This window comes from Cyanistes caeruleus, chromosome Z (genome assembly GCF_971803275.1).
Source record: "Cyanistes caeruleus chromosome Z, bCyaCae1.hap1.1, whole genome shotgun sequence".
NCBI classification, from domain to species: domain Eukaryota; kingdom Metazoa; phylum Chordata; class Aves; order Passeriformes; family Paridae; genus Cyanistes; species Cyanistes caeruleus.
In genome coordinates, this window is record NC_141732.1 from 59,035,811 (window position 1) to 59,050,305 (window position 14,495).

Sequence of the window (14,495 nt, forward strand, 5' to 3'; positions counted from 1 at the left end):
TAAAGAAGACCTCACTTATAAGCATTTTTCTCTTTATATCTCATATGGTGATTGGCCCAGCACATGATGAGATTCCTTTGCTTAGCTTGTGTTTGTTTACACAAGAGAGTAATACATATGAAATACATATGCATGTGCCATGGTAAACCATAGCAAAAACTTACATGGATGTTCTTATTGCAGTGTAAACGAAGATGGCTGTGTCTTCAGATACAGAATTCTTTTCTGAAGAAAGAGATTTGGATCAAATGAAACATTTAAAAACATTTTAGCTTAAAAAAATAAAATGGGGCAAAGACATGATGAACCTTATCTCTCTTTAATTAAAATTTGTGACCAGTTGCCTTTTGATAAACTGATAGGTGTGCTTTACAGTGAAATAAGATCATCCAGCCCAATTAATCAGCTGCTGCTTAGAGTTTTGCACAAAGTTTCAGCCACCTGGAAGCAGTACAAGGTGATGCTGGCAAAGACAAGACATCATGAAGAAGCTTTCGCTGCTATATGATTTTTCTCTGGTTTAACAAAACACTGGTCTAAACAGGCAAGAGTTGAATATGTTTTCCAGCATGCACTCTGGGAGCCAAATATCATTTTCCTGTAGAAAATAAAGTTTGTTCACAGCATAAGAGACCTCAGTGGATAAAAAACTAAGGCTAAACAGTATGACTTGAGTCTTGCTCTTGTGCTTGCTTTAAAAAGGAAAAAAGTACTGTTAAAAGGCTGGCTGGTGACTTTTTGTTCTGACAGGGGTCTTACCGCTGTGGCCAGTGCAAACCAGGATATACAGGAGACCAAACAAGGGGATGCCAGGCTGAACGAAGTTGTAGGAATCGATCCCTCAATCCATGCAGCATCCATGCCCGTTGTATTGAGGAGAGGAGAGGAGATGTGACGTGTATTGTGAGTTCATCAATTTATGCATTTTTACAGTGAAATCCAGCCTGTTTTAGGCTGGAATGAGAAAGCCTTTGTGGTCATTTTGTACAGTTGGATGTTTTACCAATTGTGGCACACTGGTCAAGACCAGTTGTGAAAAACTGGCTTGCAATTATTTTGTTCTTGCCACATGTCTGTAAAGCAGCCATGTTCATGTATCATATTCACTGTGTCTATGTAATTAGATCTTTAGGAATCACTTTTGTAGACTTTATGTAGTCTCCTCAGAAAAGACTGTCAAGTGTCACTCTACAGAAGACTTCACAAGGACAAATTCCTTTCCTGGTGCTCAGCTACATAGCTCTGAGTAAGGATCCTTTCTGCATAGCTAACATGCCTGTATTTGCTGGCTGATAGAGACAATGTTTTTTAAAGTGAGATGACAGATTCCAGGCACAGGGAGGCTGTTCTGTGCTTACCAGCTATGGGAGCAGAAGAGCAGAAGCAGCATATGAACTTCCACTGTAAGAGTATACTAAAGTATATTACTTAGTTTTTCCATCTTGCAACAGAAAGAGACTAATCCTGTGTCCTAAATTTGGTTACAGTGCATGCTTTTGCTGGCACTTGCCTTGGTCTCATTTTTAAGTACATCTGTTTCAAAGACAAATAATCTAGGGTATTTTAAGTCCATGCTGTAATGGGAAGATGCCTAGATGCTTGTAGCAGGCAAGTCCTGGTTTTAAGGGAAGGCCAGATTTTGACATGCAGTTCTCTGCACATGTCTTGGACACAAATGATGTGTTGGTTTGAAACAGTAATAATTTAATTGGCTAGGAGAAACTTGTGTACAGATTAATTTGTCTTGTAGATGCAAACTGTAAATTCCAATACAGTTTTCTCTTAAAACTTCCTTTAGTTGCAGATGTGTTCTTGAGATACTGAACAAAACACAGTCGTCCCATCTAACCGTGTGCTCCTTACTGAGATGCTAGGTGTATACTTTACCTAGTCTCCTATTTTCTTCTCAGCCTGAGGAGCTGCCAGCTGAGGAGCCAAAATTAGTTCCTGGCCAGTGTTGATAAGAAATCTAAAGATCCAGCTGAAATCATTAGGTGTGGCAGGCACACATTCCTGTTGACATCAAGTTGTAGTTTTTTCTAGCTATGTCTGGATACACTGCAGCATCTCTCCATGTGGAAAGAAAACCTTTGTTATAACCTCTCTGTACCTCATTGTACCTTCAGTGTCTGGCCATGACTTCCGTATGCTGCTGTTTTCAAGACTGGTGTGTTTTTCCTTCTTGAATATTTCTTGAATTTTTTCTTGAATTTTCCTTCTTGACTATTTCTACAGTGACTCATTAACCTTTTGATAGTATTACCATGATGTTTTATTGATAGTGTGGCATTGGCTGGGCTGGTGATGGCTACATTTGTGGAAAAGATGTTGACATCGATGGCTACCCTAATGAAGAACTCTCATGCTCTGCTGAAAACTGCAGAAAGGTAAGAAACACTTCCCTAATTCTATAATAATTCAGAGCATGAAGGGATAAGGAAGAAGACTGTAATAAACATGACTCAATGTAGTCATATTTTATTCAGGTTATTGAATTCTATTAAATTCGATGATTAATTTCCAATTAATTAATAATAGGAAAAAGTCATTCAAATTATGAAGGCATCCAGTTTACCTATAGAACACCAGACTTGTCTCCTTTTTTGTCTAGGACAATTGCAGATTTGTCCCAAACTCTGGACAAGAAGATGCTGATGGTGATGGGATTGGAGATGCCTGTGATGATGATGCAGATGGAGATGGCATTCCCAATGAGCAGGTGCTGTGTATGGATCAGGATGCAGGCATCTGTGCAAACAGAAGGATTTCCTGTTGCTGCAAATGAAAGTGATTCTGAAATCTGACTCACTGCTGTTTGCCAGAGATTGTTGCATACCGGTCACTGTCAGTGGCCCCTTAAACCCTGTCTTTTTCTTTTATATAATGCTCATTCTTGCAAGACTTAACCTACACAGCCTCAAATCCCACCTGTGTATCCTCCATTACTACCTTTTATCATTTAATTCTAAAGCTTTTTGTATATAGAGCTTGTGTCCTTCAGTCACAGTCTCCCATAGCATGACCTTCAGGGACATTATTTGCATTAACATCTATTTAAAGAGCAGGTTGACCTGACAACACATTTCACTGGGGATCCAAAACCCACATAAATGAATGTGTGTCTTGCCAATAACTTGAAAAAGCTTTGGATTGTATCCTCAAAGCAGAAGAGGTTTCCATGTGGGTACACACAGCAAAATATATTAGAGGATTCATTCAGATTGGAAAAGCTGGTTTGTTTTCATCTGGTATTCTTACAAGCCCACTGTTGTTCTGTGTTAAGATTGCTGACTGATACTGCTTAATAAGCGAACAAGAACATGTTATCCAGAGTACAAATGTCCACCTGCAGCTAGGGCAGACTAGCAGTCACAGATGGTCTGTCTCAGACTGCTTTGCCACAGAGTTCCACACTAAATTCTGCTAGCTTAAATCCACTGGTTTTATTAATGTTCTAAAATGAAAAAATTAAATCCTCCTTCAATCGTAAATCTATTTGCAGGTTCAGCACCTTCATAATCAAGTAACTTCTATATTTTTTTTGAATGTCTGTTGTTCTTCCCTATGGGCAACAGGATAAGATCATAGGTGTGCTAGATAGGTGTAGAAATTTCATACCACTTTGAAATAAAATTTTCTCCATATACCTCCTGGTGGACTTTAAAAGTCAATAGCAGCTTGTTTGAAATAAACAAACCACCAAAACAAAAAAAAACCCGGTACCTTTTTGCATCAAGTTCTTTTCCCAGTTTCCAGCTAGTCTGTACCAGAAGGGGGCAGTGGCCTTTCACTGAGAGCGTCTGCAAACCTTGTCAGTCTCTGAACTGCAGCTTTTGAGAAGGACCACGTGAGAAAGCTCGGGTACCAAAACAGGCTCCTCATCATCTACCCATGCAAAATGAGAATCAGAAATCAAGGTTATAAGTAAAGCTTTATGGTACTGGGTGTTTGTGATTAGGGTTCTCAGAAGTGGCTTAAAGCAGAGCTATGAGGGAGCAAGTGAAATGTGATCCAGAGCTAATATTGACATAAAACATCAAAACTGCTCGCACTGTTTTGTTGTTTTGTGTTTGGTTTTTGGTGGTTCTTTTTGGAAATAGAAATAAATACAAGCGTTTCATAAATCAACTAAAGTAGAAATTAAAGGTTCACACCCCAAATGATGTCTGATTCTGTGTCTCTTGCAGGATAACTGTGTTTTGGTTCCCAATGTTAACCAGAGAAACAGTGACCAAGATATCTTCGGGGATGCTTGTGACAACTGCCGTAATGTCCTGAATAATGACCAGAGGGACACAGATGGTGATGGGAAAGGAGATGCTTGTGATGATGACATGGATGGAGATGGTTGGTGATTTTTCACTTTCAGCTTCTCTGATGTCATTCAAATTTGCCCAGAGTGTGCATTAGATTTCATGTAACACACAGTCTTTATGAAACCCGTGTTTTTAATCCTTTTAATTCAGTTAATACCTGTCTTTGCCTACATTGGAAGCACTGTACACTGTAACAGAGAAACCAAGCCCTGTTTCATGTAGAAGTTAATGTTGTTGATCATTCAGCATTTCCTTAAAGGTACAAATGTTCCAGAGCATCCAGCTGCTGCCAGTCACTGGTACCTGAGAGCTACACAACATATTGTTTTCATTGCTGTGGGAGGCTTTGAAAGAAGTGAAAAAATCACACCACTTCAAATGTAATTAAAAAGATTAAATGTCCCATCCTTTAAGTTGTGATACAGAAACAGGATAGAATGAATTGTGTGTAATTAAAGGGTGTGATGGGGTGGACAGCTATGCCTCAGCAGGGTATTCCTACTATTAAATGAGTGATGCACACATAAGAAAAATTTACTGTGCAGACTTAAAATTTCATTGCAGGATTAAGTAGTTGCTGAAAAGGAACAGTCTTTACTGTTTTAATGTTTATATTGTCCAGTATGGACAAATATGGAAATTGTCTTTAATACACAATCCATTTTACTCTAGGTGTTAAGAATCTTTTGGATAATTGTCAGAGAGTTCCCAATGAAGACCAGGAGGACACAGATAATGACGGTGTTGGTGATGCCTGTGACAGCTGCCCTACAATCAGCAACCCAAACCAGGTTAGCAGGCAGAAGGAAAAATTATTCTTGCTTAGGGAGAGGGACTGCTGAGGCCTAAAAAGGTGCAAGAGAATGAAGCAACCCATGCAACCGTAGTGTTTGTATTATAATAATAAAGTGTATTTCCTGGATAATATAGTATATATCTAGGTATTCAGGAGTTTTACAGACATGCTGACTCTCCTAATGTGAGAAAGGGGAGCCACTAGTTGTACTCTCACAGTTTGGGATGTTGTTAGGACCTCTACCCAGCATGTATCTTCTACTCTCATGCTCAGAAATGGGCTTCAGTCACGCAGAGTTCAATGCGCTAGACTCCACACAGGGGTGTGATTTAGTTACACTTCCTATTTCTTTAACCTGCACAAAAATCTTGGTGTCTGTATCTCAGTGCTCCCAGGTGAGAAGTCATTGTAACTTTTCATATGTTGGAATTCTGATTTCACCCCCTGTGACTAATGAAAAACGTTGGAAACTATAGAGAAACATGCTAGATTTTTAAAGATGATCAAGAAATAAACCTTGGCTACAAATGAGGAATACTTATTTTCAATAGTAGAGGAATCTTGCTTGAACTCTTCAATTAAGTTTAACTGTGTTTATTCACTGTCCTTTTTTTTATAAAACAGTTTTTCGTTAGATGGATGATGCAAGAGAGAAAATATATTCTGTAAAACAAGTGTCTTGTGTTGTGTTTTGATTTAATCCTACAATTTAAATAGATGCTCTTGACAGCTGATACTGGAACTTTGTTCCCTTTTGCAGTCGGATGTCGACAATGACCTGGTTGGAGATTCCTGTGATACCAATCAGGACAGGTATGCTGTGAGAGAGGCTAGTCCTGAGCTGAAGCATTTGTGGAGAGCTGTAATCCCTCTGTCTAGCCTGGATTTATATTCCAGAGGGATGTTATTTAAAAAACAGCATTAGTATTTACTGGCCATGTTTGTTCACTTTCCTGTGGCAGTACACTTAAGGAGCCTTCACCCTTATAGCCATTCACACAGGCTTATGCTGAATTCCTGTGGAAGTGACATTCAAGCAGTTCTCTGGCTGTGAAATGCAGAGTAATGCTCAGAGCTTCTTAGTGAGAAAATCTCTTTCCTTTTTGTTTTTGTTTTTCATTCCTCTTTTATTTCTCTGTTTCCTAAGCAGAAATTTCAGTTAAGGGCTCTATGTTTTTCCTTAAGAACCTAGTGTTGCAGAAACAAAATTTTATTATAAAGTGTTTAACACTTGCAGAGCAACCCCTTTGCTTTAGTACAGCAAGACTGGCAAGGATCCTTTCTCTATGGCTTTCATATGCCTTGGGCATTCACAAGAACACATCCCATGACAAATTGCATCACTTGTCTGGAAGCAGCTTCAGCATAACCAGATTATGGGATGGCAGGTCCTCCCACATGCACCTCATTTACAGCAAGAGGCAAGGGATTTGACAAATCCTGTGCTGTCAGAGTTTCACCCCAGGGCTGTTGGTGGGTGCTGCTCTCTGCAAATGGACCTGTGGGGAGCTCACTTCCATGTCTCTGAAGGGATCATTCCCAATCCTGAGCCAGTAGCTGCCAAGGCCATCAGCATTTTACTCTTAAATTGATATGTCTTTGCTCTTCTGTTTTTAAAAAAGGACTTTTTCCCTCCCTTATAAATTTCACTAATGTGAATGCGTGTGAAGCATTTCCTGTGTGAAGCATGTTTAACCTTGCAGTAGATACACATGTATGGTGTTTATTGCATTTATCTCATTGTTTAGCTCAATATTGCAAACATTGATTACTCTTACCTAAAATTAAAGCATATTTCTTAAGCAGGGGTGAGGTATTTGGGAATATTCCTACCTATAAGCCATAGCGTGACCTTAATTTGGCTGCAGGCCTCTTCTACTCCACCTGCGCTAATAAGAAGCTACTGAGGGAAAACATGCCTGCTAATTGCTAGAAATCAGTTTTGTTTTGGTGTGAATACAAAACACACCACACTTCAGGCAGGTTTATTTCAGGGATGCACTTAACATTTGGGATGGAAAGGTTATGTAGCCACCCATAACTTCTTGCACCTTCTTCTGTAGTCTGTGTCCCTGGGCCTGGTGGCTCTTCACTGTAACCAGCTGATGCAGCCAAGGCCTGGAGGGAGTTACAGACTTTCTCCTCTATTTCTTACTGCATGTCCCAGCTGCAGGACGGCAATCATTCAGTTTGGAAAACACCTTCAAGACCATTGAGTACAAGCACTAATGTAGCAGTGCCAAATCCACCATGAAAACTTGCTATGCAGGAAGGTGATTAAAAACAGTGCTTGTTTTCAAATGCCTGATTTCAGGTGCTCATGTAGAGTGTCAAGTGTAAAGTTTCATTCACACTCACACCTGCATGTTCATGAGCACAAAGACACGTGTACATAAGACAAGGTCCAGCTCTTGCTGTCTTCTGAGTGCCTGTTGATTGGTGACACTGCACTTGCTGGATGTGTTCTCTCTAGTGGACACTGACTGGGTTCTTGGGCTCCAGTATGTTTCTCACACCATGTAAGGCTTACTTGCTGTGAGAATTTTTGGCTTGGTCTTTGCTTTCCTGCCACCTTATCTTATCTGAGTCTCTTTTTTCCTGCTCTCCTTGCAGTTCAGCCACCTGAGTAAAAACAGGTTTTGTTGCCTGCTGGTCTGCTTCCAACTCCAGAGCTGCCACTGTTGTGTTTCCCCCTCAGGTGACCCTGCTGTTCAATGTGCAGAGGCAGGAGCTGACGCTGGTATACCATTTTTTTTTTGTTTCTGTGCTTGCAGCGATGGTGATGGGCACCAGGACAGCACAGACAATTGCCCTACTGTTATTAACAGCTCCCAGCTGGACACAGATAAGGATGGGCTGGGTGATGAGTGTGATGAGGATGATGATAATGATGGCATTCCTGACCTCTTGCCCCCGGGCCCTGACAACTGCAGACTGGTCCCCAACCCAGGGCAGGAAGATGATAATGGTAAGATGGGCCTTCAGGAGCTGTTTCGATTCTCAGGCATTCATCTCCAGGCTGTATGCACCAGGATGCAACACAATCGTTAGCAATGCATACACTCACCCCAAGAACAACAGCAGCACCCAGGGGCCCTTTAGCCAAAACAGAGGTGCTTTCTCAGGCACTACAGCCAGCAGGGCTGACACTCTGCGTACTTCTTGGACACCCTAATCCCATGGCTGGGCCCGATATCACTACTTGCTGCACCATAAATCTCCTTTTCTTTCTCTGATGCATTCAGGTGATGGAGTTGGCAATGTCTGTGAGTCTGATTTTGACCAGGATACAGTGATTGATCGGATCGATGTGTGTCCTGAGAATGCAGAGATCACCTTGACAGACTTCAGGGCCTATCAGACAGTGGTGTTGGACCCAGAGGGGGATGCGCAGATTGATCCCAACTGGGTGGTTCTGAACCAGGTAAAAATACACTTGGTCTTTATTACCTGTTTGAGAAAGATCATTTGATAACAATAAAATCGGCTCTGTAATTGCTGGACCCCTAGCAGACATGAAACATGGAAGCTGTTGATTAGTAGACTATTTTCAAGAGTAATAATGACAGAATTTTCCTTTTGATAGGCTTCAAGCTATCAAAATTGATCTTTCCAATAATCAAAAGCAGTTATATACTAGCCAACTTTGGGTGGATTTTGGTACTGCTAGAAGGCAGACATGTGTTACCCCACTGAAATATTTCTGTAGCAAACAAGTTTCATTAATCCTTCTGATAATTTAAAAGTCTGACATGCTAAATAACAGAGCATTTCATAGAATCATAGAATGGTTTAGGTTGGAAGAGACCTCAAAGCTCATCTGATTCCAACCCCAACCTGCCATGTGCCCACATACATCACTAGACCATGTTTCTGAGAGCTCCAGGCAGCCTTGAACACTTCCAGGCTTGGGGCATCTCTGGGCAACCTGTTCCAGTGCCTCACAGCCCTCACAGTTAAACGTTTTTTCCTCATACCTAATGTAAACTTACTTGCTCTTACATTTAATCCATTGCCCCATGTCCTGTCACTGCATGTTCTTGATAAAATATCCTTCTCCATCTTTCTGGTAGGCTCCCTTCAAGTACTGCAAGGCCACATCCCAAAGCCTTCTCTTTTCCAGGCTGAAAAAAATCTGATTCTCTCAGCCCATCTCTATAGCAGAGGTCCTCCATCCCTCTGGTCATCTTTGTGGCCTCTGGACTTGCTCCGACAGGTCCATGTCCTCCCTGTGCTGGTACTCTAGAGCTGGATGCAGCACTGCAGTACTCCTGGATGGAGTCCAGTAACCTATTTACACTAACAAATTTTAGCCTTCAAGAGGCTAATGTCTTATGAGTCACAGGGAACATGCAGTTTTTTCCCATTGCAAAAATCTCTGCCAAGCCAGCTGGGATGTATACATCTTCCTTAACCCAGTCCTGGCAGTCAGTTTAATCCTGAACTTTGTGATCCAACTGTATGAGCTAAGCCTAGGAAAAGCTCTCCTACCACAACCCTCTTCCCTCTTTCCCTGCACCCCAGTTTTGGCCAGATTCAGATTTCCAGAAGATTGTGGTAGGGAAAGAAAGTATCAAAATATCAGTATGACTAATTTTGCACTAGGAAAACTGACAAATCATTCCCAACTCAGGCTATACAAGCAGCTGAAATATTGATTATGTATTTGATTACAATTCTCACTGATTTTAGTTCAGACCTACAAGCGTCACAGATACGCTGTGAGCAAAGAGAAGAGAGGAATGAAGGAGATGCTAGAGGAAGACCAGAAAAGGCTGTCAGGCTTAGCTAATCCAGTTTGCCACACATGCTAACCACCGTGAATTTACCCTTACAGGGGATGGAAATTGTGCAGACTATGAACAGTGATCCTGGCCTTGCTGTTGGTATGTAGTCTCTTCTGAGATTCAAGTTTTAGAGCAGAAAATGCACAGAATATGAATGTGTGTTCTGCAGAACTGTTTTTAACTTGTGTGTACTCTTAGGTTACACGGCTTTTAACGGCGTTGACTTTGAGGGCACTTTTCATGTCAACACAGTGACAGATGACGACTATGCTGGCTTTATTTTTGGTTATCAAGACAGCTCTAGCTTTTATGTAGTAATGTGGAAACAGACGGAACAGACGTACTGGCAAGCAACTCCCTTCCGAGCTGTTGCAGAGCCCGGCATTCAGCTGAAGGTACTGGTGGTGGCTCCTAGCTAAGGACACAGTGCTCACTGCAGCCTGGCTGTGCCATCTTGCATGTGCTGGCCATGGGCTAGGTGATCACACCATGCATAAGCCAAACCACTACCCTGCACGCCAGCTGTGCTGCCTGACTGCTGTTCTCTATTGGCAGCTGCTGTCAAAATGGTTAAGTCAGGCAGCTGCCACACAGCCCTTTTAATAGCACTGGTTTTTTAAGGAACTTTACCTTGCCTTTCTGATCCACTGGAGCATTTAGTCTCTGCAGTGATTGTGCTCTGACCTTGACTGGCCATATTGCCTCCTTTTCCTTTGTCCAAGTACCCAGCTGGTTGCTTTGTCCACGTAGGCAGTGGCTGCGGCTGTAGAACAGAAGTCAGGGGCTTGTTAGCAGCAGAGAGTATGCTTCTGCAGACCCGCCCCTCACTAAAAAAAAATCTTGGCTCCTGAAAGTGACTTTTGTCCGTGGTCAGTGTTGGAAAATTTTATTTTTGCAGGCTGTGAAATCCAAGACAGGTCCTGGTGAGCACCTCCGCAACTCCCTCTGGCACACAGGGGACACCAACGATCAGGTCAGACTGCTCTGGAAGGACCCCCGAAATGTAGGGTGGAAAGACAAAGTCTCCTATCGCTGGTTCTTGCAGCACAGACCTCAGATTGGTTATATCAGGTAAGAGAGGGAAGGATAGATCAGGTGAGTACAGATACATGTCTGCCTAAACTGTAATTTCTCAACACCTGATTCAGATGATAACCTGAGAATTTCTGTTATGTCTAGGCTTTGTACTGATGAAGGCTTGTAACAAATTAGACTTTTGGAATTCAGCCTGCAGCTTTTTTCCTAGACAAATTTCAAGTTAAACCTTTTTATATAGACCATCTGTCTCTTAACTGTGCTTACCTTGATGAGCTCTTTTCTGGCTTTAATACCTTGTTTTCCAAGCTATGCTGGCCACTGATCTGAAAAGCAATATATTTCAAATTTTCGTAATTTTTTAGAATATTTTTCTTGGAATTTGGATAGTTCATTTATGTATTCTGGAATAAAAGAGTAAAAGTTGTCCACTTAGAAGCTGTGAATGTAACTAACAAATAATTATCTTTATGTGATAGATTCAAGATTACTCAGCATATAGCAGAAAGTTTGTCAAAGCTTAGTAATGAATGTTATATATCCTTCTTTTGGGGTTGTTTTTTTTTTTTTGGGAAAAAAAGTTAATAATATTAAAAAATCACCATTCAGGATGAAACATTTTATTCTGCAACATCCAGCAATCAGCAGGAATTATGCTTGTAGATCAAGGCTGATGTTAAAATACAAAAAACTAACTGCTCTGGCACGATCAAATCAGGTCTTTCAACCTTATAATAGAACAGAAATATGGGTAAGTCACCTTTTCTTCAAGAAAACCATCACCCTGCAGTTGACACACAGTAACTTGATGATGTAATTATTCCACTTTTCTAGTGCAGAGCATCATCTTCAGTAGTAATTGGAGTGAGCATGATCCATTTAATCCATTTTATGCTAAAATGGATTAAAAACATTTATATTGTCAATTATTGTGCCCCAGCCACAGGGCAGTAGCAAATAGATCTTGGGTGGCAACTTACCTTTAGACCAAGAAGTTAGTGAAGCTGTTGCATGAGCAAACATCTCCTATGGCTGCAGTCTCCCCAGCCAGCCTAAGTAATGCTCCCTGTAACTGGGAAAGGTAGCACAGTCTGTGTCACAGAATCCTTTAAAACTAAAGGCATCCAGGCCTAAAGCCAGCCTCTGTCAGCTCTCTGCCCACTCTTGCTGCAGTCTGGTTAGGGCAGATGCCACAGACCACTGCTTGTCTAGCGAAGTTTTTAAAGGCTTCAAGGAAGCCTAGGAAAAAGTCACTTGAGCCAGCCCCTCCCATGGAAATTTGCAAGACAGGAAGTTCTATTCATTGTACACATACTTCTGAATTGCCTCAGTAAATCAGTAAATAAAGCCAGAAGCATAACAGGATTTGGGGTTTTTTTCCCTTATTTTATGAAAAGACACAGGAACTTTCATTCCTTTCACCATTCGCTCATTTCTTGTATACAGAGATGTGTCAGCAGTATCCTCATCCACAACAGGGCCCTCCAAGGCTCCTGGTCCTCTAGGTCATTTACCCAGTATCCCATAGGCTGAGGACTTGATTTGGGCAGATTCCAACAAACAGCTCAGCTGGCTCCAATGTGGTCCTGCTCAAGCCCTCAATACAGAGCACACACTTAGAAGCTGGTGGGGTGCAGCTTTCACAGGGCTATTTGGGAATTTGATGATGGGTTTTCCTAACAAGAAAATGCTAGATCAGCAAAAGAGTTCCTGGAGTTAATTATATGCACATTTTTAAAGAAATCTCACAGACAAGTTTAAAATCCCAATGGTTTGTTTGAAACTTTTCCTATTACAAAAAAAAAAAAAAAGACTTCAGACTTTCAGACTTCAAACTGTGCAATATCCATCTAGCCTTCTTCAACTGACCTAGTCTGGTTCTCCTATCACTCCTATCACAGTGATATCTCCTATCACTGTGGAAAATTCAAGAGCTAAAGCACTCATCTGGAGTGACAACAGGAAAAAAACATTCCAAAGCTTTTTTAGGATATATAGAAACCCCTCAAAAACCTCCCTTGTCTGGCTCTTGCCAGCTTGCAGTATTGCTCCAGTTCCCAGCCTACACAGGAGCTACCTTAATTGCTTTTTCTTCCCTGGCTAGATGAGAGGGATAGCATGTCCAAGTAATAGCGTCTCCATGGATAACAACATTACTTTCAGGAATGTTGCAGCCTTCAAGAAGACCTAATAAAGCTTCTGTTTGCTTTCATTAAGGGCAAGATTTTATGAAGGCTCTGACCTAGTGGCAGACTCTGGTGTAACTATAGACACCACAATGCGTGGAGGACGGCTTGGAGTTTTCTGCTTCTCTCAGGAAAACATTATTTGGTCCAACCTGAAATATCGCTGCAATGGTAATGTTGCTCTTATGCCATTTTAGCTAACATTTAGTTTACATTTAGTAACATTTTAGTTACAATGAAGAACCAGTAGTAAGGCTGTTGGATTAAGCCATTTAGCATTCTGTCCTTTGCCCTTCCTTTACAAGTTATTCACAGCTGTGAAATGCCTCCCCTGACACCAGCAGCACACTGCAGCCAGCCAGTCCGGAACTAACACTTCACAGCTGCTCCTCCCACAGCAGTCACTGCTACAGAGAATGTGCCATCTGAATGTGCCATCTGAATGTGCCATCTGAATAGCTGTCATCAGGGAATTAGGAATGTTATATAAAACCAACTGACTGTGAGAGCTGTGCACACACAGTAAATACACTGATGCCAACATGTATGTAGATGCCTTGAGCTTTGAAAACAAGGTGAAATACACCTGGAGAGTCAGTGAGCTTAGGCATCAGGCATCACTGTCACTTGTGTACTTGCTGGCTGGTCCTGTGGGGCGGGGGACAAGATCATAAGATGCATTTCCTCCGATGTGGGAATGCTTCTGATGTGGGAGCGTGCTGGCTTACTACTCTTGGGGAAAGAGCCTTTTAGCTTAGCCCTGATCATCCACTATATAAAATAACTCAAACTTTAGTCACTCACACATAAGCTGATCATTTCAGGGTATTTCTGTCCCAGCAGCAGTTCAGGTAACGTGAACTGGGGCTGAAGGTGCTGCCTGTCCTCTCAGCATCCATATCCAGCCTTTGAAAAATAAGGTACAGCCAAGTTGGAATAGTTTCCTTGTCTGCTTTCTGCGGATCTGAGAAGCCCAGTCCAGGACTGTAGGGGACATGGCCACTCTGTGGCATGTTACGCTGATGGACTTGGACACTTAGTACACTGAGGCTGGCTCTTGGAGGTCACAGTTAAACAGGGAACTTCTAGACAGTAGTGCTTACAAATAAAAATTAATTGGTTAAGTATTTTCAACAATATTGTGGTTTCCCAGAAAGTATGTATCAAAGCTGCCACTAAGTCACACTTACATGGTAGTGAGCAGGCAAGTGGCATTGCTGCAGGAACTACATGAAGTTAATGAAACCCACTCAAAAAGACTCTGAAGTCCCACAGTATCTGTTTTCATGTCAGAGAAGTTCCTAAATTATGCAGAAAAAGCCTGAAAGAAATGTCAAGCCTTTTAAAAGTGTTCAACAAAAAGCAAAGGACTTAC

General features: G+C 41.5%; 1 protein-coding gene across 2 annotated transcripts in view; it reads left to right on the plus strand.

Annotated features, from left to right (window-relative positions):
• The window catches only part of THBS4 (thrombospondin 4), a 47,491-nt gene that overhangs the window by 30,545 nt on the left and 2,451 nt on the right, over positions 1-14,495 (plus strand). For both annotated transcript variants that reach the window (XM_023944563.2, XM_086869328.1), the window contains exons 10-21: positions 751-903; positions 2,283-2,387; positions 2,612-2,719; positions 4,188-4,347; positions 4,989-5,107; positions 5,873-5,925; positions 7,887-8,080; positions 8,358-8,536; positions 9,950-9,998; positions 10,098-10,294; positions 10,798-10,970; positions 13,152-13,291. In XM_023944563.2, coding sequence (XP_023800331.2) covers positions 751-903; positions 2,283-2,387; positions 2,612-2,719; positions 4,188-4,347; positions 4,989-5,107; positions 5,873-5,925; positions 7,887-8,080; positions 8,358-8,536; positions 9,950-9,998; positions 10,098-10,294; positions 10,798-10,970; positions 13,152-13,291 — 1,630 coding nt within the window. The remainder of the gene's footprint in view (positions 1-750; positions 904-2,282; positions 2,388-2,611; positions 2,720-4,187; positions 4,348-4,988; positions 5,108-5,872; positions 5,926-7,886; positions 8,081-8,357; positions 8,537-9,949; positions 9,999-10,097; positions 10,295-10,797; positions 10,971-13,151; positions 13,292-14,495) is intronic.